A 24,948-nucleotide genomic window follows, 5' to 3' on the forward strand; every position below is an offset into this window, starting at 1 on the left:
TTTCATGAAGGGGTGTGACCTTGTTTTTAAAAGGGGTGTCCCCACATGAGGAGGTGTGTCCTTTTTTCCACGATGGGGTGCATAGTTGCACGAAACGGCCGTTTCGTGGCCGGAAACGGAAATGGGTTTTGTAAAACCTGTTTTTGCCCTAAACCCCAAAAGGTGTGATTTCGCCGCCTGGCTCCATCTTTCGCCGCCTCCCGCCCATTCCACTCCTCCTGTGCATCCTTGCTGCTCTCTCCATCTTCTCTAAGCTCTCTCCATCCCTCCATCCTTTGCTCTTGGATCAGTAGTCCTGCTGCTTTTTTTTATATCATCCATGGGTGCTTTTGTTTTGAGTCTTGCATGACTCATGAGTCATGATCATGAAATTTGTGGATCATGAATCATGATCATCTATGGAGTCTGGACATTGGATACTTTCAAGTTTCAAGTTTCAACTTGTGTGCTAAGTTTAAAGTACTTCAAACTTCTAAATTTCAGATTCTTGTAATGCCAAACTTGTTAGTCATGACTCATGATACATGTTGATTTCAGATTATTGAAGCATCATTCAAGAATTTAGAATCATAGAGGCATGAATGATGCATGGATGCTTGAAGGCTGAAGCTTCAAGTATAGATAATTGTAATTTGTATTATGTATGATTTGCACTCTATTGATAATTATATGATTTGCACTCTATTGATAAATTTTTATACATAAATTGTATCATATTGCCGTTTCTTCCGTTTCCGTTTTGGCGGGGCTCGGAAATTCCGTTTCTTCCGTTTCTTCCGTTTCCGTTTCGGCTGGTAACTATGATGGGGTGTGTCCCTTGGGTGAGGAGTCAAAACTCTTCATCAAAAGGTGTGTCCGATGGTGGAAAAGGTGCGTCCCTTGGTTTTGGGACAGCCCAAGTACATGAAAAGCACAATTTTTGTCGTGTCCATTCACATCAACTCGTGATGTGTGGGAGATGGAGAGGCCATTGATGACTTTAGGCAGGGTTGGCGCTAAAAATTTTTACGCTCATTCTCTCCATCTCTTCCATGCACAATGTGCATGGATATCCTTCTAGCGGAAAGAGATGTATCAGATAGGCGCTAGAAGATGGGGGGCATTTCCTACAGGCAGGAGCGAAATTTGCTCTGATACCACTGTAAGAAATCCTAGATTTACTATATTTAGAAATGTGCTAAGGAACAGAAAAGGAGACTGAAATAGCAGAGAACAAGGAATATTTGTATTGCTTGAGTGTCTGTAGTATCTGTTGTGTCATCCATACAATTGGGCCTCACTTATATAGAGAGTGAAGAGTCACACATGAAAAGAAAAGGTGTGTACTCCAAAATGTATGTGCATGAAGAGGTGTGTACCCCTTGTGAAGGGTGTGACCCTTGATGAGAGGGAACATTACAATAGAAGTGTCTCTTCCATAGAATGTCTCTTGTGAAGGGTTGTGCCTCATAGGAAGTGTCCCGTCGAAAGGGCATACCCTTCCACAAGTGTCCATACATCAAACCATCCATAAGTCTAGATATAGAGAAAGGAATACGTCACAGATTGTGACAGGGGGGTTTGTAGGCCATCTTCTCCCGGTTGTATTGATGCCCTCTGGGCCCTGGTATGTGCCATGTAGCTTTAGTTATTGGCACTTAGGTCACCTAGTACTTTTAGTGTCTTATGACACCTAGTACTAGTGGTATCACTAGGACACTAGGTCCTAGGGTTCCCTTTTATTGTACTCTGTACTTTCATTTCGTTTAGTTGTTGATGTGACGGCTTTCAGCTCTTTGCTCCATGTTTGTACCTCCTTCCGCTTCCTTGAGCCTACAATGCCTGTTACACGATCAGTGACATGAAGTGGTTTTAAAATTGCAGAACATAGTTTTGTAGGTATCCAGATCCAATGCCTAGGATTCCAGGAGCCAAATGCACTTGGACTTGCATGAAATTGTAGAGATGATTACTGACTTCTATTGGCAACTCTTTCTGGTGGGGTTGTCCTCCCTGCAAGTGGAGGCAAGCAGGTCTGAGATTTGAGCCCAGGTGCTCTTGGTGGTCACTTTGGAGATGAGGGGCAGGGTGGAGGCCTGGTTTACAATTGAATATGCTTGAGGCTTTGTGGCCCATCTTGCCGGAAAATTGTCCTAGGGAAGATGGACTTACTTTGCCTTCTTTTGATGCTTGAAGATTATCTATTCTCTGCTTAGGCTTGCCTGTAGGAGACTTTTGACATTGAGCATACCTCTTCCCATCCAAAGGGTCCATGAGATAGAAAATGCAGGAACAATGAAGGGTGCCATAGAGTCTTCTTATATTAGTTAGAAAACTATATAAGGGATGAATGTGAGTCCTTTAGATGAAACTGTCTAGGAATTTCAGACAGCTTCAGGGAATATAAGTCCTTTAGATGAAACCATCTAGAAATTTCTAACAGCTTCAGTTTTTAAAGGATGAGAGTGTGCTGGTAACTGTTTTTTTGTTTTGGCTGGCACGTGATGTATCCTGTTCGTCTGTTTTGTTGGGAAGATCAGACATGTTGTAGAAATTTGGATGCTAAGTATCGTTTGGATTTGATACCAGGTTCTCAGCCTAGCAATGTGTCTCCTCTACACTACTTTTTGGGCGAAGTTATGCGGGAACATACCTTACAGACTACACAGTCATCTGAGAGTGATAAAAAGCGGCAGCATGTATATAATACAATGTTTCATGTGCCATGGAGGTGTGAACTGGTAAGCAAGCAGAATGATTTAAGATCTTGCACATGCTGTATGGTAGTGTTTTTCATGGACCTTAACTTCTATGCCTTAAATTTTCTTTTGAGTAAGCCCTTCACTATATCAGTTCGACTTTTAAGTTACTGAAGAAGGAAAATTCTTATTGCTATCCTTCATCGTGCCTGAGGTTGCCATACCTGAGCCTTGATAGAGAGTTGCCATACCAGAGCCTTGATAGAGAGTTTATACAAAAGCCTTCGTATACAAACTCATGGTCGTGTCTAAGTATGTGGGTATGGGGTGCATGAGTTTCTCTGCACAATTAGATCTGGTTTGTAACCAACTGGTTGATGATCAGAAGGTTAGAAAGTCTCTTTTTTGCTGCTACTGTTTAGCTTATCTATTGGGCTTCTTCCATACCCAAGCATCCTGGAGTTCATTCTAGAGGTGAAAGGCTGAATGATTGACATAAGTTAGAAGCTCTGCAAAATTAAGGATAGTTACTCATTGCCCAATTGCTAGAAGTTCAAGGACAATATGAGCGCCCCGTATAAACTGGATAAGTGGCTTCAAGCTTGAAGTCTTTTGCAGCTTCTACCTGTTTATGCAGGTCTACATTTGGGTGATTTTCAGCTCACTTGGTGTAGGCACTTGAGGGAACCTCGTTTCGAAATGAAGGGAGTTTTTTTGCCTTTAGGAAATGTTTGACTCAAGAAGTGATGAAGATTGCCTTCCGTCATTGAGAAACCAGACCATGTACTACAACAGCAGCACCAAGTGACCATGGTTGCAAGCAAGGGATTTTTGGGGCAAACATTTGCAATCATTTTGATTGGAGGGGAGAAAGCTGTCATTGGAACGATTACATATGTACATATATGTTATACATGGAAGTTTACAAGCATTGCACAAATAAGATCTTGCAAACGAGATTACATATTTTAATTGTTTCAAGATATGCGTACACATTGGTATATACTTGATCGGGCTTTGATAGCTTTCAACAAATTTCGGAAAGGTTTCAAGCTGAGTCTCGCTACAGATGTAACATAACCTTGCAATTCCTGAATGGTTCAGGGTTTAGAAAGTAATATTAGTAAATACGCAAGTTGTCCTGAAAAGGTTGTCAAACTTTGGAAACTCAAGTTTAGAAAGATTCGACCACTATCATTTCTTATTCCCCTCAATCTCATAATCTCCTCAATCCATTTATAAGGAAAGGAACTGCCCTCCTATCCTATAACACGAATGTGTTTATAAGGGCCTGCCATAATATATAGTCTTGTGCAGTCATAGATGTGGAAAACTTGAATTTACAGCATCTTTGAATATTGGAATTCCATTAGGAAATGTATCCTCATAAAAGAGATTCATGTAACATTGTGTGGCCTTATAGTCCATATATCTTAGCATGTGAAATAACAAGATACTTTTCCTAGATGCGTTTATTGACCAAAGAGCACCCAAAATGGCAATCTCACAAACAAAAACAAACCAAGATATGGCGACTTATTTTCACTTGAATATCACAAGTATAATTCTTCAAAAACTCTCCATTCGAATTTTCTAGTTGTTGTGGTAACTTCTACAGTCTTCATAGACACCCATTTTGCAATTGTGTAGGAAATTGTAGTAAATCTAGCAAGAGATTGCCCCTTTTGCGTGGTGTGAAGGATTTGCGGGTTTGTGCTTCAAATTTGTTGTACTTTGATTAAGAATTGATAAACAATCACTTCTGTTGCATACAAGCATGAAGGCTAGTAAATTATCATATATGCAAGTTGATCTTGGGCTGATTTTTCAAACAAGATGATGATTAGCAAGAGAGCGAAAGAACAAATGGTTCTATAGATTGATAAGAGCAAGCTTAAAAAACATCTTAAGACTAGCTCTGATACTTCCATAGGTTACGTATTAACTTCCAGACGTTGGATAACAACCTTGAGCAAGAGTTACTCATGTGCCAAATTATTGCAAACAAAACACCAACACAACAATGAAGCTTAAGGGTCGAGATAGGGAGCTCACCACCGAATGATAGGTTCTGTATCTCACACAGTTACGTTGAAACGCGTTTCAGAGCCCAGCCAGGTCTGAAACACCGTTTCAAAGAAGCCCCGTTTCCTGAAACGCGTTTCAGAGTCTGAAACGTTTCAGGACTCTGAAACGGCTGTCTGAAACGTTTCAGCTAGTCTGAAACGCGTTTCAGAGCCCTGAAACGTGCTGTTTCAGACAACACAGGCTGCTAGGTCTCCAAAATCACGCGAAATCCGCCGCCAGCCCCGTTTTTTGTCTTTTTGCTTTTGATTTTGGCCTCCTTCCACTCCTTCAGCCTCATACTCTCTCCATCCTCAAGGTTTTCCAGCCCTCCTTCAGCCCCATTCACTCCTTTCCTCTCCTTTCTCTCCTACAGCCTGCTTCAGCCCTCCATCATCATCTACTCCCCTCCCTTGCTGACGTGGCATTTCCCCGTTTCAGCCCTCCCAAAAATCTCGAAACATTTCCGTTCCCCGTTTCCCCGTTTCCGTTTCCCCTAACTATGGTACTATCTCAAAGCTTGAGGCCTTCATAGCCGAGGAAGCTATTCCACTTAATACTTACGCATGTGTCCCATACCATATGCCGCTTCCATGAGACTGCTACTCCTTGCCAATTGCTCCACGTGTTTGGGAGCCATGTTACCCCAAGACATCCCGAATAATGAGCCCTTGGATTTTTTTAAGTGCAGCTCTATTGTATTTGGCATTGCGCCATGATTACAAGGGTTATGCCCTAACGTGCTAGCTTTTTTCGGATTAGCCTTGCTTTGTGTAAATGCTTTTTCTAGTCACAAATTCTATCCATGCTAGTTTGGGTTTTTCCTAACCTTTAGCTAGAGTACCCCCTAACCCTCGTCCTATATCAAATACTAGGTTAGCCTTGTCTCAACTTTGTGAATTACCAATACTTGGGGTAGACCAACCTTAAGCTTCAGATCTTTCTAGATCTTGGGTTCGGCAAGCCTTAACCCTAGATCATCCAATCCTAGGTTAATCTATGGTTAGCCCCTTTGGTGATGTAATAACTGCATCCCTTGTCCTAATTAAATCCTCTATCACTTGTAGGAGTTGTGTCGCTATTGACCACTAGTCCAAAGAGCGTGGATTGCAACAAAAATAAACACTCATACAATCTTGTATTTAGCCTGCCTTGGGGGAGCATCTTGCATGGTTTGTGTGCTAATCTTGTGTATCCTTGCTTGCGCTTTATGCATATGTGCATGGTCAATCTCAAAGAGGGAAATCTGAGAAAGATTCTGAATATAAAGAGGGGGACCCTTTAGGGGTTGAGGAAAGTACCCAACAGGGGGGCATGGAGGGCTTTGCAGGCAGGGTTGAGGGGACGTTCAGTGTATGGAAATCTTTTGCTTCATGTCATGCTTGAACATAAAGGATACTGCACCGTTTTTCACTATAAGGTCCTTTGTTTGCTGCTTTAAGATCCTCTTGTGAAATAAAATAGTTTTTCAAACGTTCCTGGTTTCCAGTAGATTTATGGTTTTTCCTCATAGTATTAGGAGCTTTTGTTCTACACATGAGGCATTAGAATCTTGAACTGATGGTGGATGAGATTGGTTGACCTCCATGTTGGTCTTATCTGGCTGACGTGTGCTTTTGTGCTGTTATGGCAGCTTATCATCGTTGGATTCTTTGTGTGCTTGGATTCCTTTCTGTCATTGCTGACAGTGATGCCTTTAAGGATCATCTTGTTCCTTCGGAGGTGCTTTACTGATAGAAGGTAAGGATGATGCTATATTGTTTAGGAGAACCTAGGAACGTGGTTGCTGTGTGAGGGGTGTTATTTGATGCCCTGGAGGGGAATGTGGGAAATGATTTGTGCTTCTTTTGAGTGTGATGACTTCGGGTATCAAATGAACACCAAAGTTTCGAATGACAGATTATATAATGATATTCCTTATGTTTACGTTCACTTTTCCAATGAGGAAGTTCTGGAAGATTGTTGTGGAGCTTTCTGATGATTCCTTGGCAGGCAGTTTCGAAGGCCACACGCAGATGAGCTTTCTGATCTGGGCTGTCTGCTTGTATTGGTGTCTGGAGTGACTTTATTGCAGCAAGCAGGTGATCGTTTCTAATTTCAGCTGCTCTTTCAAGGGTTGGGTTGTTAGATCTTTTCCATATATGTTCCTAGATGCATAGTTTGTCTTGCAAGCGATCCTACAATAATTTCAATGCATGAAATTACCTTTTTTACCATGCTGACTCACACTTTGAGAGTCATTTCAGATATCAGTTATATATATCACATGATAAGGAGCCAGGCTACAATAAAGTTGTATGTTGTGTACAATGTTTTGGAGGTAAGCAATGTTTGCTGTGAGAATCTGCATATAACAGATGTACCTATATGTTAGGGGACCCATGGGTAAATTTTCTGTTGATGCTTGATAAAGTTTTTAATACACATTGCAGATTTTTGACAAGCTGTGCCAGTCATTTGGCAGTGATGTGCTGCAAGTGGTCTTGAACTCTGCAGAGAGTGTTGCAACTTGCTCCAGTGATCTGCTGCTGTTTGAATCATTCCGATTTGCTATGGATCAGAGCATAGCTGTTTTTTCTTTTAATATCCTTTTCTGAGGAAGCTCATGTTAGTGGTAAAGTGTAGCATGTCTTGTGATATCTGCTATATTGATGCCCTCTCCTGTCGTCCCTGCTTTTGTTTCTTGCTCAGAATCCAATATGTACTTAAAGATATACTGGAAGCTTCTTAACCCTGCCTCACTTGTTCATTCGCTGATAATTTTGGCTCAGTCCATCACAGTATCAGCAGCCATAAGATCCCACAACAATGCTCTATTGACTCTTTTGATCTCCAACAATTTTGCGGAGATCAAGAGTAATGTCTTCAAACGTCTGGCAACGGATAATCTCCACAAGTTGGCTTACCTTGGTATGTTGTGCAGCAGCCATGTTCAACTTTCAAGACAATGAAGAGATTGAAGCAACAACTATTGAAAGCTTTGAGATTGTCGACTCAGTTCTTTGTATTTGTTTCAGATACAGTGGAGCGATTTCATATTGTAGCACACCTTTTTTTTGTTCTGGCACAGAATCTCTTAGCAGCAAATGAACCTTGGCTTCTTGCTTTTGCCTCTGTAAGTGCTGAGCACACTCGGTTTGATTAATTGATAGGAGATATACTCTTTTAACAGCTAACATATCAGCCTTTGGCAAAGGTTGATCCCTCATATAATGTGGACAATAGACAGCCCCAAAAGTTGCACCTCGATTCATTTGCCAAGGGTCTAACCACTGTTGACATGAATTTATTCCTCTGTGAATATCGGGAGCCCTAGGTCCATCTTTGAAACTGTGAAAAGATAATTACACAAGCTGCCTTCAGGGAATTTGAAACAAATATTATCTTACTGTTTCAGACCTCCTTGAAAACTTTTTGGCTAATCTTTTCTATTTTTCCCAGAATGCGGGCATGGTATTATTGTGTGAGGTCCTTGTGGATTCCATTAAGCATGCTTTCCTTGCCAAGTTCAATGAAATAAAACCGGCAGCTTATTCCGAGTTCCTTCAAGCCCTGTGCAAGCAGGTGGGATTTAGCATCGTGCATGTATACTGTTAACTTATGTGGGCAAATCTCTTTTGTAAGAAAAAATTGTATGGCTCCAAAGGTTTTGGTCTACATTTTCTCTATCAGTTAGATATTATATTTTCACAGAAAGTTCTCCAGTACCTTTTCAACCGTGGATTATCTTTTGAGGGTGGATATCTTACTTATTATAAAAAAAAAAGACTAGTTTGTAAGATTCGATATATTGTAGCCTTGAAATTGACTGCTTAATGTCAAGTAAGTAGACCAAATAGGTCCCCCAGTGAGAAAAAAGTCCGTATTAATTAATTCAGCTCACGACGGAGGGAGAGAAACAGTCTGCACATCGATTAAGGTAAGGTTTATGGCACGATTAATTGGAAGTCTCTAGAAGCCTAAGTATTTGCGATTATCAGAAGTCTCCAGAAGCCGAAGGATCTAGAAGGGCGAGGTCTATAAATACTCACGGTGGCACTAAGCCGATGGAGGTAGAGGGAAGGCAGAGGGGAGGGAGAGCGGGAGAGAAGAGGGAGGAAGGGGAGAGGGAGAGGAAGGGGAGGGAGAGGAGAGGGAGTGGGAGAGAAGAAGGGAGAGGGGAGAGGAGAGGGATCAGGGAGGAGAGAGAGAGAAAGAAAGAAAGAAAGAAAGTTTATTAAAGTCTTCGGGAGACCGTGAAGGTCTATGAGACTAAAGATAACTGATACAATGAGCATAACGGTGGTGGTCTCAAAACGGGCCAACCAACCGTTTCTACAAAAAAGAGGTTATGAAGGACTATGTGTCTAGTCCTGATACAAAAAATATGTGTCTACCTCCAGATGATACAAAGAAGAAGAAGGGGGGGGCACAAAAAAATGGGGCAGAGGGGGGAGATACAGTATACATGTGCAGGTGGTGATCGTCAGAGACCAATCATAGAGGGGCCGTCAAATGGGAAGTCGGAAAAAACCCTGCGATAGATGATTGGCCTCTGACGTCACGCGGCCTAGTCAAGCTCGGTCGTCGGGGGCGGCGGGTGGCCCTGTGGATGAGGGCAACGGTAACCCTAGTGGGGCGGGCCGAGAGCAGAGACGAGATGTCATGGACCAAGATGTGTGAGTCTGTCCGCTGACGCAGCTGTCGTGGCTCTGGCTCTCGCTCACGTCCGCGTCGTCGGCTAGACTGAGAAGAGGTATCCTGTGACTGAAAGAAGTCAGTGATAGGCCGCTGGGTGTCCTCACGCTGTGTGCTGCTCGTGTCGTCGTGCTCGGAGAGAAGTATCTCGGTGGCAGGTCATCTCATGTAAGAAAGCGGCTAGGCACCACTGATCCGGGAATTGTAGCATGTGTGGGAGGGAGCCGAATCCGTTGCGGAAGAGGCAGTGGTATCGGCCTCGAATGGCATAATAGATAGGACATCTGAAAGCAAAATGCTCCTCCGACTCGATCTCTTGTAAGTCGCAAAGTGGGCAAAGGCGGTCCTCTCGTGGGATACCCTCTGCGCGTCCACTCTCGATCCGTAATTGGTGTGACGAGACCCTAAACTGACCGATGGAGATCCGGAGCGCATGTGGTAGATGAAGTTGTGTGTAACCCGGAGGTGTGATGAAGCCCTCCTGTGAGATCTGGAGGCAGTGTCGGCAGTAGAAGTCGAGCTTCACAGGAAGCTCGGAGTGAAGAAACCATGTCCGCCAGGTGTGGAGCTGAAGCAGATCCGCCCGAATGAGCCGGTTGACCTCCTGGTCAGTGGGGGAGAGAGGAGATGGTGGAGCGTCGAGGCTGTACTGAAAAGGAGGCAACCGGTCTAAGTCGAGGCCCCCAGTCGGGTGAACCAACTGGAAAGACGACTATACCAGCATCGCTGGTCCCCATCAACGGATAAGGCCATAGAGGAGGATAGGGCTAACCAAGGTAGGCGGAGGCGACCGTCAGCGGAGGAGCCAAAATCCCTGACTCTGTGGAGGTAGGTGATAGCCTGAAAAGCCGCATCAAGCTGTAGGGGTGAGGCGCCGAACTCTGCTTGAATGATCTGGTGTGGTACTGATGGTTTGCTACGGATCATCTGAGCAAACATCAGTATCTGCAGGGGCTCAACTTGAGCCCACTCTGTGTCTGAAAGGTCGACTCTCCACCAAGGGCTACCATACATGCCTGCTGGGCGGACCAAAGAATAAAAAAGGAGAGACTTGGTCCGCGGGTCCTGGAAGTGGGAGTGGTAGCACTGTCGCTCCAGCCTGGCAAGAGCGGCGTATCCCCGGCTGATCCTGGCCTGCATGGCCGGGCGCATCGTGAAGATCGGGCCTGAGAAGACAACGCCCAAGTATGTGTAGGAGTCAACTATCTCAACAGGGTCGCCGACGAAGAGGAACTGCTCTCGGTGCATAGCGGGTCTGGAAGTGTTGAAGATCATCACCTTGGTTTTTCCAAGGTTGACCTTCAAGTCATGTGTATCACAGAAGGCCTGAAGTCCATCCAAGTGTCGCTGAAGACCAGTAGCAGAAGGGGATAGTAGTACTACATCGTCTGCGTATAGGAGAATCGGGATGGCAGTCTCCGCAAGAGAGCAGCCTGCACCTCCGAGAGTCCTGATGGTGGTCTCGAGCTCGTCAATGTAGAGGCCAAATAGAGTCGGTGACAAGGGACATCCTTGTTTGACTCCGATAGTGCTCGTGATCTCTGGGGTCCAGCTGGTGCCAATCCTGACCTGCCTCGTCACCCGCTCATAGAGAGCTACTACTGCCCAGATAATCGCCGAGTTGTAGCCTAGCTCCTGTAGACGTCTGATGAGTCGGGCGCGGGGAACGGTGTCGAATGCCTTGCGGAAATCCACAAAGCAACAATATACTCTCTGTCTCATGTGTCTGTCTCCTCAATGATCCCTCTAAGTGTAAAAATGTGATCGTAAGTCGAGTGATCCGGTGCGTAGGTGTGCCATAGGGAAGTGTCCGTGAGGGGGGAGGGGGATCGGCGTTCTAGGAATTTCCTCCAGAAATCCTTGGAGTTGCTACTAAACAGAATGTTCAGTAGCGTATCCTCATTCTGGCGCAGGAAGGCTAGCTTCTTGCGACGGACTAGTCGATGATAATCCCTGGTGAGACGTGGGTTGGCCCTAGCGTTTCGCTGGGTTGTGAGTCGGAGTGTGCGGCGTAATGCTTTGCACTCGTCATCATACCATCTGTTGCAAGGGGTAGAGTCAGCGGGTGGAGGGCGGGTGGACCGGGTAGTGGAAGGAAAGATGTGGCGGGCTGCATTGTGAAGGGAGTGGGTGATAAGGGTGGCTCGGTGATCTAGAGAGGGTATGGTGCCTATGTGTCTGAGGAGGGAGGCTAGGTGGGCTGAGTAATCAGGTGAGAGGTTATGATCGAAGTGTATATCATGATAGGTAGTAGAGTGCGGGGTGTGGCTGGGAGGGGCTCGGGACGCAAGTATATGAAAGAAAAGTAAGTGTGATCAGCTCCTGGGGGTAAGGGTGCAGTGCGGAAGTCAGTGATCTGTGGGGCTAAAGCAGGAGATCCCAGAATATAGTCGACGACACTGGCTCCTCCGCCATGTGGGAAACATGTGAAACCAGAGGAGGTAGGCCACCGATCTAGTCCATTGTAGATGACCAGATCATGTATACGTCCAAGGTCCAAAAGAGCCTGCCCATACCCAGTAACGGGAGCGCGACTGTCAGCCGAGGAGCGAGGGAAGCCCGAGTCCTCTGTGTCCATCTCAGGTAATAGGACCGGATCTGAGCGGAAATCCAGGAGTGATGTCTGACGTGCACCTGTCCTTGCGTTGAAATCCCCAACTAGGAGGACCTCTCCGCGTCTGGAGAGATGTAGATAGGGAGATACCCCCGTATCCTCTCGAAGCATCCGTGCGAAATGTGACGTCTCAGGAGGAAAATAGCAGACTGCAATAAAGAGGTCGCGTGTGGAGGGGCGTCGGAATCGGAGCCATAGGTAACGGGCATGGGCATCCCGTCTAACCACGAATGTCAAGCTCGTGAGCGCTGAGCGAAGGAGTACTGCAACTCCGCCTGACCCTCGGACCCCCCCAGTATATTTGGTCTCCTCACGGAATACTGACTCCCAGGTATAGCCACTGACCAAGGGGAGAGGGCGCTCGGGGCTCTCATGTGTCTCTGTATAGAAAACGATGTCGCGTCCAGTGTATGACTCTGAGAAGTTCCCAGGGTCAGACCATAGGGTACCATTACAGTTCCATACGGTGCATGCCAAGGGTACTGTGTGCTGAGTCTGAGTCTCATAGACCATGTCTCCCTATTTGGGGGGGGAGTCTGCTACCATGTCTGGAGTACCTGGTGGGGCTCGGTGGCGGGGGCCAACTAACAGGCGGCCATCTCGAACGATAGCCCACTTCCCCTCCTGACGGGCTACATCTCGCTGCTGAAGCAGGGTGCGCCGCTCTTCCACCTGCATAGGTGTGAGATCCTCATCCATGAAGATAGTAGGGTGGTCCCGTAGTGTAGCACGCTGCCTGAGTGCTGCAAGTCGAGCCTGAGTATCCCTGAATCGGATGATGAGTGGCTGTGGACGCGTGGGGTCCCGTCCTGTGCGCCATGCATGCTTGATCCCATGCTCGACGAGGCCGAGGGTAGAGGTCACAAAAGCAGTCGCGTCCGCTAAGGGGGTGAGTGAATCTGCGCGAGGGATACCTCGTACTCGGATGTTGAGAGCCTTACTGGCCCTCTGTTCCTGCTCGGCGATGGTGGCTGAGACTGCTGCTTTGGGTGCCCGTCTCGCAACATCCACCCATCTGGTAGTCTGCGAATAGCAGTCTGGATAGTAGCGATCCGCTCCTCTACCTCTGGTGTAGTGCGCGGGGCCGCTGTGACTGTAGCAGTGAGAGAGACAACCTCCTGACGGAGGTGAGTGATCTCCTGGCGCATGCTCTGAATAAGCTGGTCTTGTGCTACGGTGTGATCCCGTAGTCGATGTAGCTCCGCAAAGATGTAATCTATTGTCTCAGGTGGGACTCGGGGGGGTGCGAACTGGGACATGGCGTATGGCTGTGGGGGCGTGGGCGATAGGCTAGCTGTATATGGCAGAGGAGTGGAGAAAGGCTGCTGGGTGAGGGGAAGGGGGGACATAAGAGTGGTGGAGACAGAAGGAAGCTGTGTGGGGGGTGAGGGACTGTGACCCTCTCCTGTGGGGGGCAGGCTGAGTGGTACAGTGGTGGGGGGGGCAGTGATTGGAGTAGAGATGATGGCTACGGGAGAAAGAACTGCATTGGTGTCCATTGCACCCGATGTTTTCAGGGCTGGTTGGCTGTCAATTGCTAATCCACTCCTGGAGATGCGCTTTGTGATCTCTCCCACAATTGGCTTCGGAGACTGTTTGGGTTTGTGGGCCATTGTAGGACTTGTTCAAGTGCACGATTTTCAGGGGAGGCAGATCTTGTTCAGCATTGCTGTAGGGGTGCGCAGGCCTGCGCAAGGCCAGTGGCAAGCCAAGGCTTGCAGCAGACAAGGGCCCTCAGACCACGGGAAGGCTGCGGGAGGGTGTGGGGCAGAGGCTACGGGAGGGGGGGGTGGTGCAGAGGCTGCGGGAGGGGGGGGCAGTAGAGTGGAGCTACGGGAGGGGGGGGCAGAGTAGAGCTACGGGAGGGGGGCAGAGTAGAGCTGCAGGAGAGGGGGGGGCTGAGCGACGAGGGAGGGGGCGAGCGACGAGGGAGGGGGAGGCTGAGCGACGAGGGGGAGGGGGTTGAGCGACGAGGGGGTGGGAGGGGGGGGGCTGAGCAACGAGGGAGGGGGAGGGGGCCGAGCGGCGAGGGAGGGGGCCGAGCGACGAGGGAGGGGGAGGCCGAGCGACGAGGGAGGGGGCTGAGCGGCGGTGAGGGGGAGGGGGCTGAGCGGCGGTGAGGGGGAGGGAGTTGAGCGGCGGTGAGGGGAGGGAGCTGAGCGGCGAGGGGAGGAGAGACGAGGGAGGGGGAGGCTGAGTGACGAGGGAGGGGTGAGGGGAGGGAGCTGAGCGGCGAGGGGAGCGGCGAGGAGAGGACGGCGAGGAGAGGAGCGACGAGGGTGAGGGGGAGGCTGAGCGACGAGGGAGGGTGAGGGGAGGGAGCTGAGCGGTGAGGGGAGGAGCGTCGAGGGAGAGCGGCGAGGGGAGGAGCGAGGGGAGCGGCGAGGGGGAGGAGCGACGAGGGAGGGTGCGGCGAGGGAGAGCGGCGAGGGGGCGACGAGGGGGCGGCGAGGGAGGGGGCGGCGAGGGAGGGGGCGTCGAGGGAGGGGGCGGCGAGGGGGCGTCGAGGGAGGGGGCGTCGAGGGAGAGCGGCGAGGGGGGACATCAGCGGGAGAGAGAGAGAGAGAGAGAGAGAGAGAGAGAGAGAGGTTGGAGCGGAGTGAGGAGAAAGAAAGAGAGAAAATTTATTAGAGTCTTCGGAAGACCGATGGGTCTATGAGACTGAAAGAAAACTTGATACAAATCACAGTAAGGGTGGACCTACTAAACGAGCATCATCACCCGTGCTGATTGAGTGGGATAAGACTTTTGATTTGACAGGAGGAGGAGCTTATGGACTTAGAGTTTGCAGATGATACGACGTTGTATGTGGAGGGATGAGCAGCGAGCCTGGAGGCAGTTAGAGGAGCCTCAACCATCTATTGGGAGGCCTCAGGGGCTCGGATCAATTGGACCAAGTCGATTGGCTTCTTCACTTGGATAGAGGAAATCCAAGAGGCTCAGGATTGGGGCGTCATCTTTTGTTTTTAGTGAATCCGAGGGGTCAGACAACGAGGCAAATAGGTTGTCAGGTAGAGATCGACATCTCATCAGAGCAACAGATTGCCCCGTTTCTTGTGAGTGACCGGTGAAAGCTCTTATACTAGAGCTTAGCCAAACTCTCTTTAGCAGGTAGGGCTTTGGTAGCCAACTAGGTTCTTTTACATAGAGAGAGTGGAGGAGGTTCCCTTCTTCTCCTCACGACTCGGATAGGACGACTACAGATGGAGGCATCATCTTGGACCACTTTGAGAGAGAGACACTGGGCAGTGCATTAGGTATCTCAAGAGTTCCATTCACGTTTCTGGACGTTGCTTTGGTCTAACCTTTTGACCACGGACGATCTTGTACTTCTTTGGTTGACAACCCATGGGGGCCTATCCATAGGCCCTTGGCTGGAGTAGATGTGGGTGGATGGGCGCTGTCATTGCTGCTTGGACTATGTGTTGGAGACAGTCCAGCACTGCCTTTGGAGTTGCCTGAGTGACTAGAGGATCTGGCTAGGATCCCTTTGGATTGTAGCCCGGATGCTGATTCTCCACTGAGACTTCACCTGGGGCATGGCGGCCTAGGTGATAGAGGGGGGTCATGCCTTCCACATTGATGAGGTCTCCCCAGCTTACAAGATACATAGGCAGTGCATCGAGCTAACACAGTGTCACAATAAACATTTCTAGATTTTGGCAGCTGTTCTGCCTAGAAACGCGTAAAACAATTGTATTTTATGTATATTATATATACTTCATAATATACTGCATCTAGGCTTTAGCAAGGAAGGGTAAAGTAGAGGGTTCAGCAAGGGAATAGAGTAGAGGGCTTAGCAAGGGGGTAGAGGGCTTAGGCAGCAGGCTTAAGTAGATGCTCGAGCATGGGGTAGAGGGCTTAGGCTGGGTAGAGTAGAGGGCTTGGCAAGAAAATAGAGTAGAGGGATTAGGCTGGGAAGAGTACAGTGTTTTGTAGGCAGCAGAGCAAGCAAGGGAGAGGCGAATCAAATCGGCGCAGAAAAACAGTGTAAATAGTATATGTTGTACCCAGGATGTTTCGCCCTAAATGCTACGTTTCACACATTTCTAAGAAACGTTTCAGGTAGAAACATTTCTACATGTTTCGAATGCCCAAAATGTGTTTTCTGGTCGCATTGAGCTAACATGAGGCGACCGTGCTAGCTCGGAGGATGGTGTGTGGGAGACAGTGGCCAGCATCAGGACGTGGAACATCTGGGTTGCACGTTGCAGCCTATTGATGGGGGGACATCGGGCTCCACCGACCACCACTTTGGTAACTATTTGGCAAGATATCATCTATACTTTGTGTGCCACCTGGGGGCGCGGGGCATCAGACTTTAGAGCGACCGCCAAAAGGTGGGAGCGTTTCTGCAAGGCATGGCTTGTAGGAGTTTTCTACATTCTCACGTCGCGAGAGATTCTCTCCCCCTCCCCCTAGTTGTTAGCCCTTCTTGTTGAGACACCCTTAGGCAGTGAGCTGGGTTCTCGAGAGGCAAGCATGCAGGAGTTTTCTACATTCTCACGTCGCGAGAGATTCTCTCGCCTTCCCCCTAGTTGTTAGCCCTTCTCGATGAGACACCCTTAGGCAGTGAGCTGGGTTCTCGAGAGGCAGGCAAGCCTTCGCCAGGCTTGAGGGTTTTCTTTTTTGGTTGGTGCCTTTGGGACAATTGACTTGTATGGTTTCGTTTTTCCAAGCATCAATGGAAAGTTTCTTTTTTTGTGAAAAAGTAAGTTAACGTCAAAGCGATAGCTTCAAAATGCAAAGGGGGGACTTGAACTCAAGAATTCCTTTAGCCTGTAGGCTTCATGAAGATGTTGTGAAAGAAGTATAGTAAAAGGGCTTAAATTCTTACCCTCATAAATAAGAGGGATGTCCTAATTAATCAATCTCCTCTTCACCCCTCCCATTGCCTTTCCTAGCCCTCCCCCCTCCCTTTTCAACTAATTAGTACATTTTGATTTTTAAAGTCAATTTGGGGGGACCTATTAGCCTTTCAGTGGACATGCAAGATCTTTTGATTTTTTGTCCAAATGGTGGCCAGCTCTTCGGCTACACGAAGTTATCTTCTGAGGTGGCAAACAACGTTCTTACTGATTGAAAAATAAAAGTTACGGGTAAGATTGGATTTTGTGGTCTTATGAAGACATATATAGTCCCCCTTCAAATGTTATGAAGTTAGGCTGTTATCTTGCATACAAAATGTTTTGACATTAGTTGATCACATGTGCACATCGTGCCTGCTTATGCTTTATTTACGTTGATGTTGGTAGTGTAATGTGCATATTGTTGGGTGTTGGAAGCAATGGAAGCTAAAAAATGGAAGCACAATGGAGAAAAACGAGATGCTGTAATAGATTGCTGTAAAACTGAAGTGTGGAGGCTCAAGGGAGAGCCAACATAACAAAACCCTAGGGCTAACTGTCCTAACTGGGCCAAGTGTCCTAATTGACCTAGATGGTACATGAACTAACTGTACCAATAGTCCTAACTGACTATAACTAGGCCTACAAGGCTCATACCAAGGTATAAGTGGCATCTATGGATAGCCCATGAGATAGCCTACAAACCCCCTCCATGGTATGGGCTAAAGTATCCTGGACATGGCTCAGGATACCTAAATATCTAGTGTCATGGTTGTACATGTTCGTCCCGTAGGATATAGCAACCTATGACTGTACAGAGTATAACAAATCAAGTTACAAAAGGTACTAAGTTTAAAGCTTGTCGAAAAGCCTCAAACTTAGATTGAGGTAGAGCCTTCGTAAAAAGATCTACCAAGTTGTCTTCAGTGGGAACATAAGACAACTCAATATCACCTGCTGATAATCGCTCTTTGACATAGTGATAGTGAATCTCAATGTGCTTTTTGCGAGCATGGAAAACTGGATTCCGTGTGACAGCCAAAGCACTCTGACTATCAGTGAAGATGACGGTAGGAGCAATCTGACATGCACAAAGATGTGGAAGTAGCTTTCGAAGCCAAACACACTCCACTGTAGCTGTAAAAGCCGCTCTATACTCAGCTTCACAGCTAGAAGTAGCAACTGTACTCTGCTTCTTGCTGAACCAAGAAAGACATGAAGTACCAAGCATAAAACAATTGCCAGTATTGACACACGAGTGTCAGAACAACCAGCCCAATCACTATCAGTGAACCCATGCATGACAAGTGAAGTATCAGCCCCATAAAGAAGGCCTAAATGCTGAGTGCCTTTAAGATATCTCAAAACACGCTTCACGGCATGCCAATGGTGCATAGATGGGCTGTGCATATATCTGCTCAACCGTGAGACAGCATACTGTAGATTAGGTGTCGTATGGCATAGGTAAATCAAACAACCAATTGCCTACTGATAGAGAGTGACATCACATGTACCGCTACCATCCTCAAAAGAGAAGTGAAAACCAATCTCTAATGGTGTGGATATTGGCTTGCAATCCTCAAACTGAAAACGCTGCAAAAGCTGTCCAATGTACTTGGATTGTGACATCAAAATGCCCCCCTCACTGCTAGCAAATTGAATGCCTAGATAGTAGTGCAGAAGACCAAGATCAGACATAGCAAATGTCTGCTGCAAATCAATTTTAAAATCTGCAATTTGCTGAGCATGTGTCCTAGTTACAAGTATGTCATTCACATAAAGGACTAAAATCAGCAAATCTGTCCCACACTTGCGGATGTAAAGGGTAGCCTCTGTAGGGCTGTTCTGAAAGCCAAGTGTGAGCAAATGAGAATGAATTCTCGAATACCAAGCCCGAGGTGCCTGCTTCAATCCATAGAGGGCCGAGGGCCTTTTTCAAGCGGCATACCTTGCTTTCAGAACCTTCAACCTCAAAGCCAGGAGGTTGGGAAACATAGACTTCTTCTTGTAAATGCCCATGAAGGAAAGCTGTCTTAATATCAAGCTGATGTATCTGCCAATGAAAGTGGGCAGCAAAGGCAATAACAATGCGAATGGTAGTGATTTTGGAAGTGGGAGCAAAAGTCTCCTCAAAGTCAATGCCATGCTGGTGAGCATAGCCCTTAGCAACAAGGTGGGCTTTGTAGTGGTCCATTGAACCATCAGCTTTCCGTTTGATCTTGTAAACCCACTTAGTTCCAATGGCATTCTTGCCATAAGACAAATCACACAACTCTTAAGTGTCATTCTGATGGATAGAATCCAATTAAGCTTGCATGGCCTTCATTCAACAATCATTCTGAAAGGCATCTTGATGACCTAATGGCTCTTCATTGCATGCTGTAGCAACCATAAGCAACAAAACTAGCATGCTCTTTCCGGAAAGCTGCTCTCGTACGGGCTGGCAGAGGAGTGTCTTGTTTGCTGTCTTTTAATGTGTCAAGGAGCCAATGGGGTACCTTTTTAGGCTCCTGAATTTCTGCTCTTTCCTGGTCAAGAGCCCTATGCAAACGATCCTGATCAATGATAGGCATATCAGGCTGAATTTCTAGCTGCACATGTGGCTGCAAATGACCAACAGATGGAGGAGGGACAAAACCAAATCCTCCCATTTAACTACCACACTCCCCTCATTCTCTCTCACTTCTCTTCCTCATCCTTGTTCTTTATGAATCCTTTTTGTTCTTCTAGAATCCACTTGTCCATCTTGTGTCTTAGTCTCAAGGCCATTGCTTTAGCAAATATCTTATAAGAATAGTTAAGCATGGTTAGGGGTCTCCAGTTCTTTAACACTGTTATGACCCCTTTCTTTGGAATAAGTTTGATGACACCCCCATTTAAATGCTCTGGGAGCAGTCCCAATTGAATGCTCTCATTCCAGACTTCTAGTAGAGAAGGACCAACAGTATCCCAAAAAAATTTGTAAAATTCAGCAGAAAGTCCATCCTCTCCAGGGGCTTTTCCATCAGACATTGCAAAAACAGCCTCTTTGAGCTCTTCAAGGGAAAAAACTGCTTCTAATTGATTTCTGTCTAAGTTAGAAATAGAGGGTTGCGTGGCTGTATGACACTTAAGCCTTGCCTCTAAAACATTGTGGTCTGTTAGATCATTTTTGACCGCCATTTTGAAAATTTCTTGCTCAAATACTTCTTCCTTTCTTTTGAGCGGGAAGCTTCTTTCTCTATTCTCCCTATCATGGGATGGACTCTCACAGTGAAATATCATCATTCCCTTCTCTCCATGTATATGTGCTGATGTTAGTGACATTCGTATTTTGTTTTAGCATGTTTGATACAATCATTAGATAGTTTGTTGTTTGGGGCATCAACAACGGGCTGTTTTTGACAGTCCAGCAAAGGCATAGTGGAAGATTCATCAAACACAACATCCCGACTAACAAAACACTTGCAATGTGGGGCTGATTTAGCTTATAGCCCTTGCTCTCTAAACTATACCCAAGAAAAATGCATTTAACAGCTTTATCATCCAACTTAGTGCGTCTCTGTGAAGGCACATGAGCATAAGCTAAGCATCCAAAAGTCCTCATGTGGGAAATGTGAGGCTTGTCCAAGCCTCATAAGGTGTGATAGTCTGCAATGCCTTTGTAGGATATCTATTCAAGATGTAATTTGCATGCATGACCGCATCCAACCACAACTTATTAGGCAAATGTTTGCCTTTCAACATGCATCTGGCCATTTCCATCACTAATCTATTCTTCCGCTCAGCCACGGGATTCTGTTGAGGAGTACAAGGCACCGTGCATCGATGATTAATGCCATGGGAAGCCAAAAAACCAGCAAACTCCTTCGACATGTATTCACCTCCCCGGTCTGCATTACTGTGAGCAATGTGCAGCCCACTCTCATTCTCAGCCAAGGCAATAAAGTGCTTGAAGCATAAAGAAACATCTGCAAAATCAGGCAACCCATCAAGGATATTAGAAACCAGCTGAGAATCAGGCATAATCTCATCAACGTTGGCCAACTGCTCTTTCAAATCCTTCACATTAGTGAGATAGGCATCCATGTTGCCACCCTCATCAAGCTTTAGATCTTTCAACTGCCTGCGGAGATAGGCAACCTTTGCCTCATTCCACACCTAATACAAAGATGCAAGCTGATCCCATGCTTGCTTAGCTGTCTTGCAAGACCGAATATGAGGGATAATAACCCGTTTCATTGAAAGAGCAATCAAGGCATGTGCTTTGGCCTCACGACCATCCCACTGAATTTGCTCCTGTAAAGGAGGCAAAGCACTTGGAGTAGGAGGTGCAGGAGTCCTGGTTGTAGCAGTAGAACCATCACGTGAAGACCCATCACTTGAAGAAGCAGAGGTTGCAGGTGTAGCACCAGTAACAGTGCGTGTAGGCTTGGCCTTAGAACCTGAAACAATATGCCATAGATTCTTGGCAACCAAAACATGTCCCATCATGTATGCCCACATGGGGTAATTGGTGCCATTAAGCTTGTCATCAGCCCCAATCAGCCCAAACAAATCATCTTCGCCACCAGACATGGTGCTGAAATACAAGGCAAATGCACCAACTGGCAAAGCACATGAGAGAAAGGAAACCTCTCAGAATCAAGTGCCAAAAATTTGCCCAAGCTTCAAAGCTTATGTCTGCAAAAGACTCTGCTGTCCCAAGGTGTACCTGTTGCAAGAAAAATTCCCAAAGGCAACACGAGGCCTTTCCAAAATGTAAACAAAGTAGAAATTGGAAAAAGCCAATGCAACAACGGCTTACCCAATAATGTACAGCAGTGACAGGCTCTGAAAGTGAGCAAATGAGGGCTGGAAATGAGAAATACAGCAAAAGAAGTGCTCCCACGAGGAGGAGAGCACGTAGAAATGGAGAGAAAGAGATCCAATGGAGAGAAGCTCACAGCCTGAGGCAAAGGGATGCCACATGAGGAGGGAAGGGCACAAAGAGAAGTCTCCGGCTCAAGTCAGTCGCTCCACTCCAAACGCCGGCACGCAGCTTGAGGCAGCTCCGAAATGCTGAGAAACCTTCAATATAACTTGCACGCACCCTGAGGCAGCTCCGTACTGCAGTAAATGCTTGCTGACGCAATCTGTACTGCAATAAATGCAGCCGACAGGTCCGACACACTCCGTACAGCCTTAAATGCAGGCAAAAAGGCCCATACAGATCCCGCACAGCATTAAATGCTGTCTGACAGGGCCGTACAAAATTCGTAACAGTCTGACAGGTCTGCATAGGTGCATGGATTTCGCACGTGCGAAATCCGTACAGTCCGTACAAGGTGTACAGAATTCCGTACAGATGCTGCGAGCAATAAATGTGCAGTAAATGCACTGATTTCAGCAGAAAAAGCTCCAAAACACCGATTTTTCGCGTCAAAAGTGAAGTTCCCGCAATAGAATTGCTGGAGGACGTCACAGATCCTCATAGATGTGTAGAAAACCTAAAAAAACTGACCAAATCAGCAAGAATGAGGGCTCAAAAGGCTGCCAAACAGCTTGAGAAAGCTGTCAATGGCTGAGGGAATGGATTCCCGACTTGCTCTGATACCACTGTTGGGTGTTGGAAGCAATGGAAGCTAAAAAATGGAAGCACAATGGAGAAGAACGAGATGCTATAATAGATTGCTGCAAAACTGAAGTGTGGAGCAAGGGAGAGCCAACATAACAAAACCCTAGGGCTAACTGCCCTAACTGAACTAAGTGTCCAAATTGACGTAGATGGCACATAAAGTAACTGTACCAATAGTCCTAACTGGCTCTAACTAGGCCTACAAGGCTCATACCAAGGTATAAGTGGCATCTATGGATAGCCCATGAGATAGCCTACATATATTAATTGATCCTTAAGGAAATATCATTACATGAAGGGCCTTAGTGATTTAGATCGTTATGAGTATGTGTACAATATGGTAGAAATTGACTTGCTAATTCCTAGCGAGATTTTAGGGCTAATGGTTGTCCTTTTCTTGGAGGGGGCTTACACACCCACATTATTTGAGTGGAGAGTCCTCAAGGGTTGGCGACGTCTCTTGAGTTAGTGATGGGTCCCCCCCCCCCCCCTTTGAACAGGATGGGTTATTACTGGAACTATTATAGCCCCTATATTGCTTAAGTAAGCACTTACAACCTGCGGCACTGCAAGGGCTGCCATTTTGGGGGGTCTCTTTGCAGCAATCCATATCAGATTGTCACAAAGATGGCTCCCAACAACACCCACACACCAAAGGATGCACTTGGCAGGCATCCAAATGCCTAAGCTTGGCCAGGGTTTCACATATTTTCAAATTTTCACCATAGATGAATGCTGGTTCTACCTTGAGGGCAAATTTGCCTACGCAAGATGCCATATGTTAGAGATTACAAGTTGAACATGGGAGACAAGTACACCTAACTCGAACCGGTCTAATTACCATCCACAGTATGTGGTACCCATCACAGACTGAACTCAGGAGTGAGTTCTTAGAGGAAGGGGAGTATGTCATGTGCATGGTGTATCTAGGGTTAGGAATTAGGCTAACGTGGGTCAAGGGATAGCAAATTGCTGGGTGGCTATTTTTAGCCGAGATTGCTATATATGGAGGTTGCTTTATATATAGTACTCGCTTTATATGGAGGGGGCTATTCATAGCGTCATGCTAAGGTTTCCTTCTATAGGGGAGGAGCCAGGGCCAAGGCTATTGTGGTAGTTCGATTGAGTGCTCCTCAATTGATGGTCGGGCTTGGACTTGAGGCTGAGACTTTGGCCATCTACAATCATAGGATTACGTATCGAGGGTCTTCGGGACGGGATCGTGTGGTATGAGACGCCTGGGTTAGTTATGGGCCTATGGATGAGTCGAGCTATAGCCCACGTGCTTAGGGTCTCTGCAAGCTTGATGCAGTCTTTCATGTGGTCAGTTATCTCCATAGAGTCAGGGACTTGGTACCATGACATGTGGACGGACCAGATTGCCATGCGTGGCCTTGACTTCGTCGATCGTATTGGAGGCAGAGGGGAAGACACATAGATGGTTTGCTAGCTTCGGACTACTTAAGGATAGGCTGCCACCGTTCCAGTATAGCCTTGAGGCTCCATCCATTCTGCTTACCTATCATGAGGTGAATCAGGTCATTAGAGAAGATTTATTGTAGCTTTACACGTACAGGACTTGGCTAGCGCCTCTTGAGCTTTCGGTAAAATTCAACTTCTATAGGGATTATTGCTTGCAGATCTCAGAGGAGAGGTTTACTGAACCACTGGGCTACACCTAGATCCATCTCCCATATACATTGAGGATCTTGATCAGGCAGTTTCGGGTATCTTCTCATAGGCTACGGGTTGAGATAGGACGGGCAGAGGGCATTCCACTTGACAAACGGATCTGCATTTTATGTGATATGCAGGAGATAGAGACAAAGGAGCACTTTGCAGTCAGATGCCCTGTTTACTATGAGATCTGTGGACGGCATCACTTTCTATTCAGCAGTGGTTGTGGCCAACTCAGAGAGTTCTTGGCACATCTTGATTAGTGACGTGTGGACAACTTTCCTCCTCAAGGCCCATCGACATAGAGATCAACTCGTGTGAGTATAGGGGAGCCATGAGAGATTGTATGAACCTAGTCAGAGGATGTTCACTGACTTTTCCGGAGCCAGGCCAGCAGGGGACTAAATGTGCAGAGACATGCATTACTCGAGAGACTCGAGTAATGCATGGACACTCACAGGAGGACTGCAGAGACTCTGGATGGACACTCACAGGAGGACTGCAGAGACCTCCTGTGGATGGACACTCACAGGAGGACTGCAGAGACCTCCTCTCTATTCGACGAGAGATTAATGGAGTGACGGTAGCACTTGTCAAACGGCGGGCTACCTGCAGATTATAGAGGAGGACACTTGGACAGACTGATCATGCTGTTCACTGATTTTCTTCCCTGATGACGCCATCACTCACCAGATCCAGAGCCGCTCAGACGAGCTCATCTTGTCTATCAAAAGCTGAACCGTCCCACAGATAGCATACCTAGGTCCAATCACTTGGATGGGTTAGTGGATGGCG

General features: G+C 46.9%; 1 protein-coding gene across 4 annotated transcripts in view; it reads left to right on the forward strand.

Moving 5' to 3' along the window:
• POD1 (POLLEN DEFECTIVE IN GUIDANCE-like protein) overlaps nucleotides 1-24,948 on the forward strand; it is a 68,277-nt gene that overhangs the window by 26,323 nt on the left and 17,006 nt on the right. For all 4 annotated transcript variants that reach the window (XM_087370071.1, XM_087370068.1, XM_087370069.1 and 1 more), the window contains 8 exons: nucleotides 2,569-2,720; nucleotides 6,376-6,482; nucleotides 6,735-6,823; nucleotides 6,989-7,062; nucleotides 7,175-7,325; nucleotides 7,485-7,652; nucleotides 7,760-7,857; nucleotides 8,184-8,306. In XM_087370071.1, the coding sequence (XP_087226197.1) occupies nucleotides 2,569-2,720; nucleotides 6,376-6,482; nucleotides 6,735-6,823; nucleotides 6,989-7,062; nucleotides 7,175-7,325; nucleotides 7,485-7,652; nucleotides 7,760-7,857; nucleotides 8,184-8,306 (962 nt within the window). The remainder of the gene's footprint in view (nucleotides 1-2,568; nucleotides 2,721-6,375; nucleotides 6,483-6,734; nucleotides 6,824-6,988; nucleotides 7,063-7,174; nucleotides 7,326-7,484; nucleotides 7,653-7,759; nucleotides 7,858-8,183; nucleotides 8,307-24,948) is intronic.

The sequence above is a fragment of the Dipteris shenzhenensis genome, chromosome 31 (genome assembly GCF_047967505.1).
Source record: "Dipteris shenzhenensis isolate YYH24624 ecotype China chromosome 31, Dip_SZ_1.0, whole genome shotgun sequence".
NCBI lineage: Eukaryota > Viridiplantae > Streptophyta > Polypodiopsida > Gleicheniales > Dipteridaceae > Dipteris > Dipteris shenzhenensis.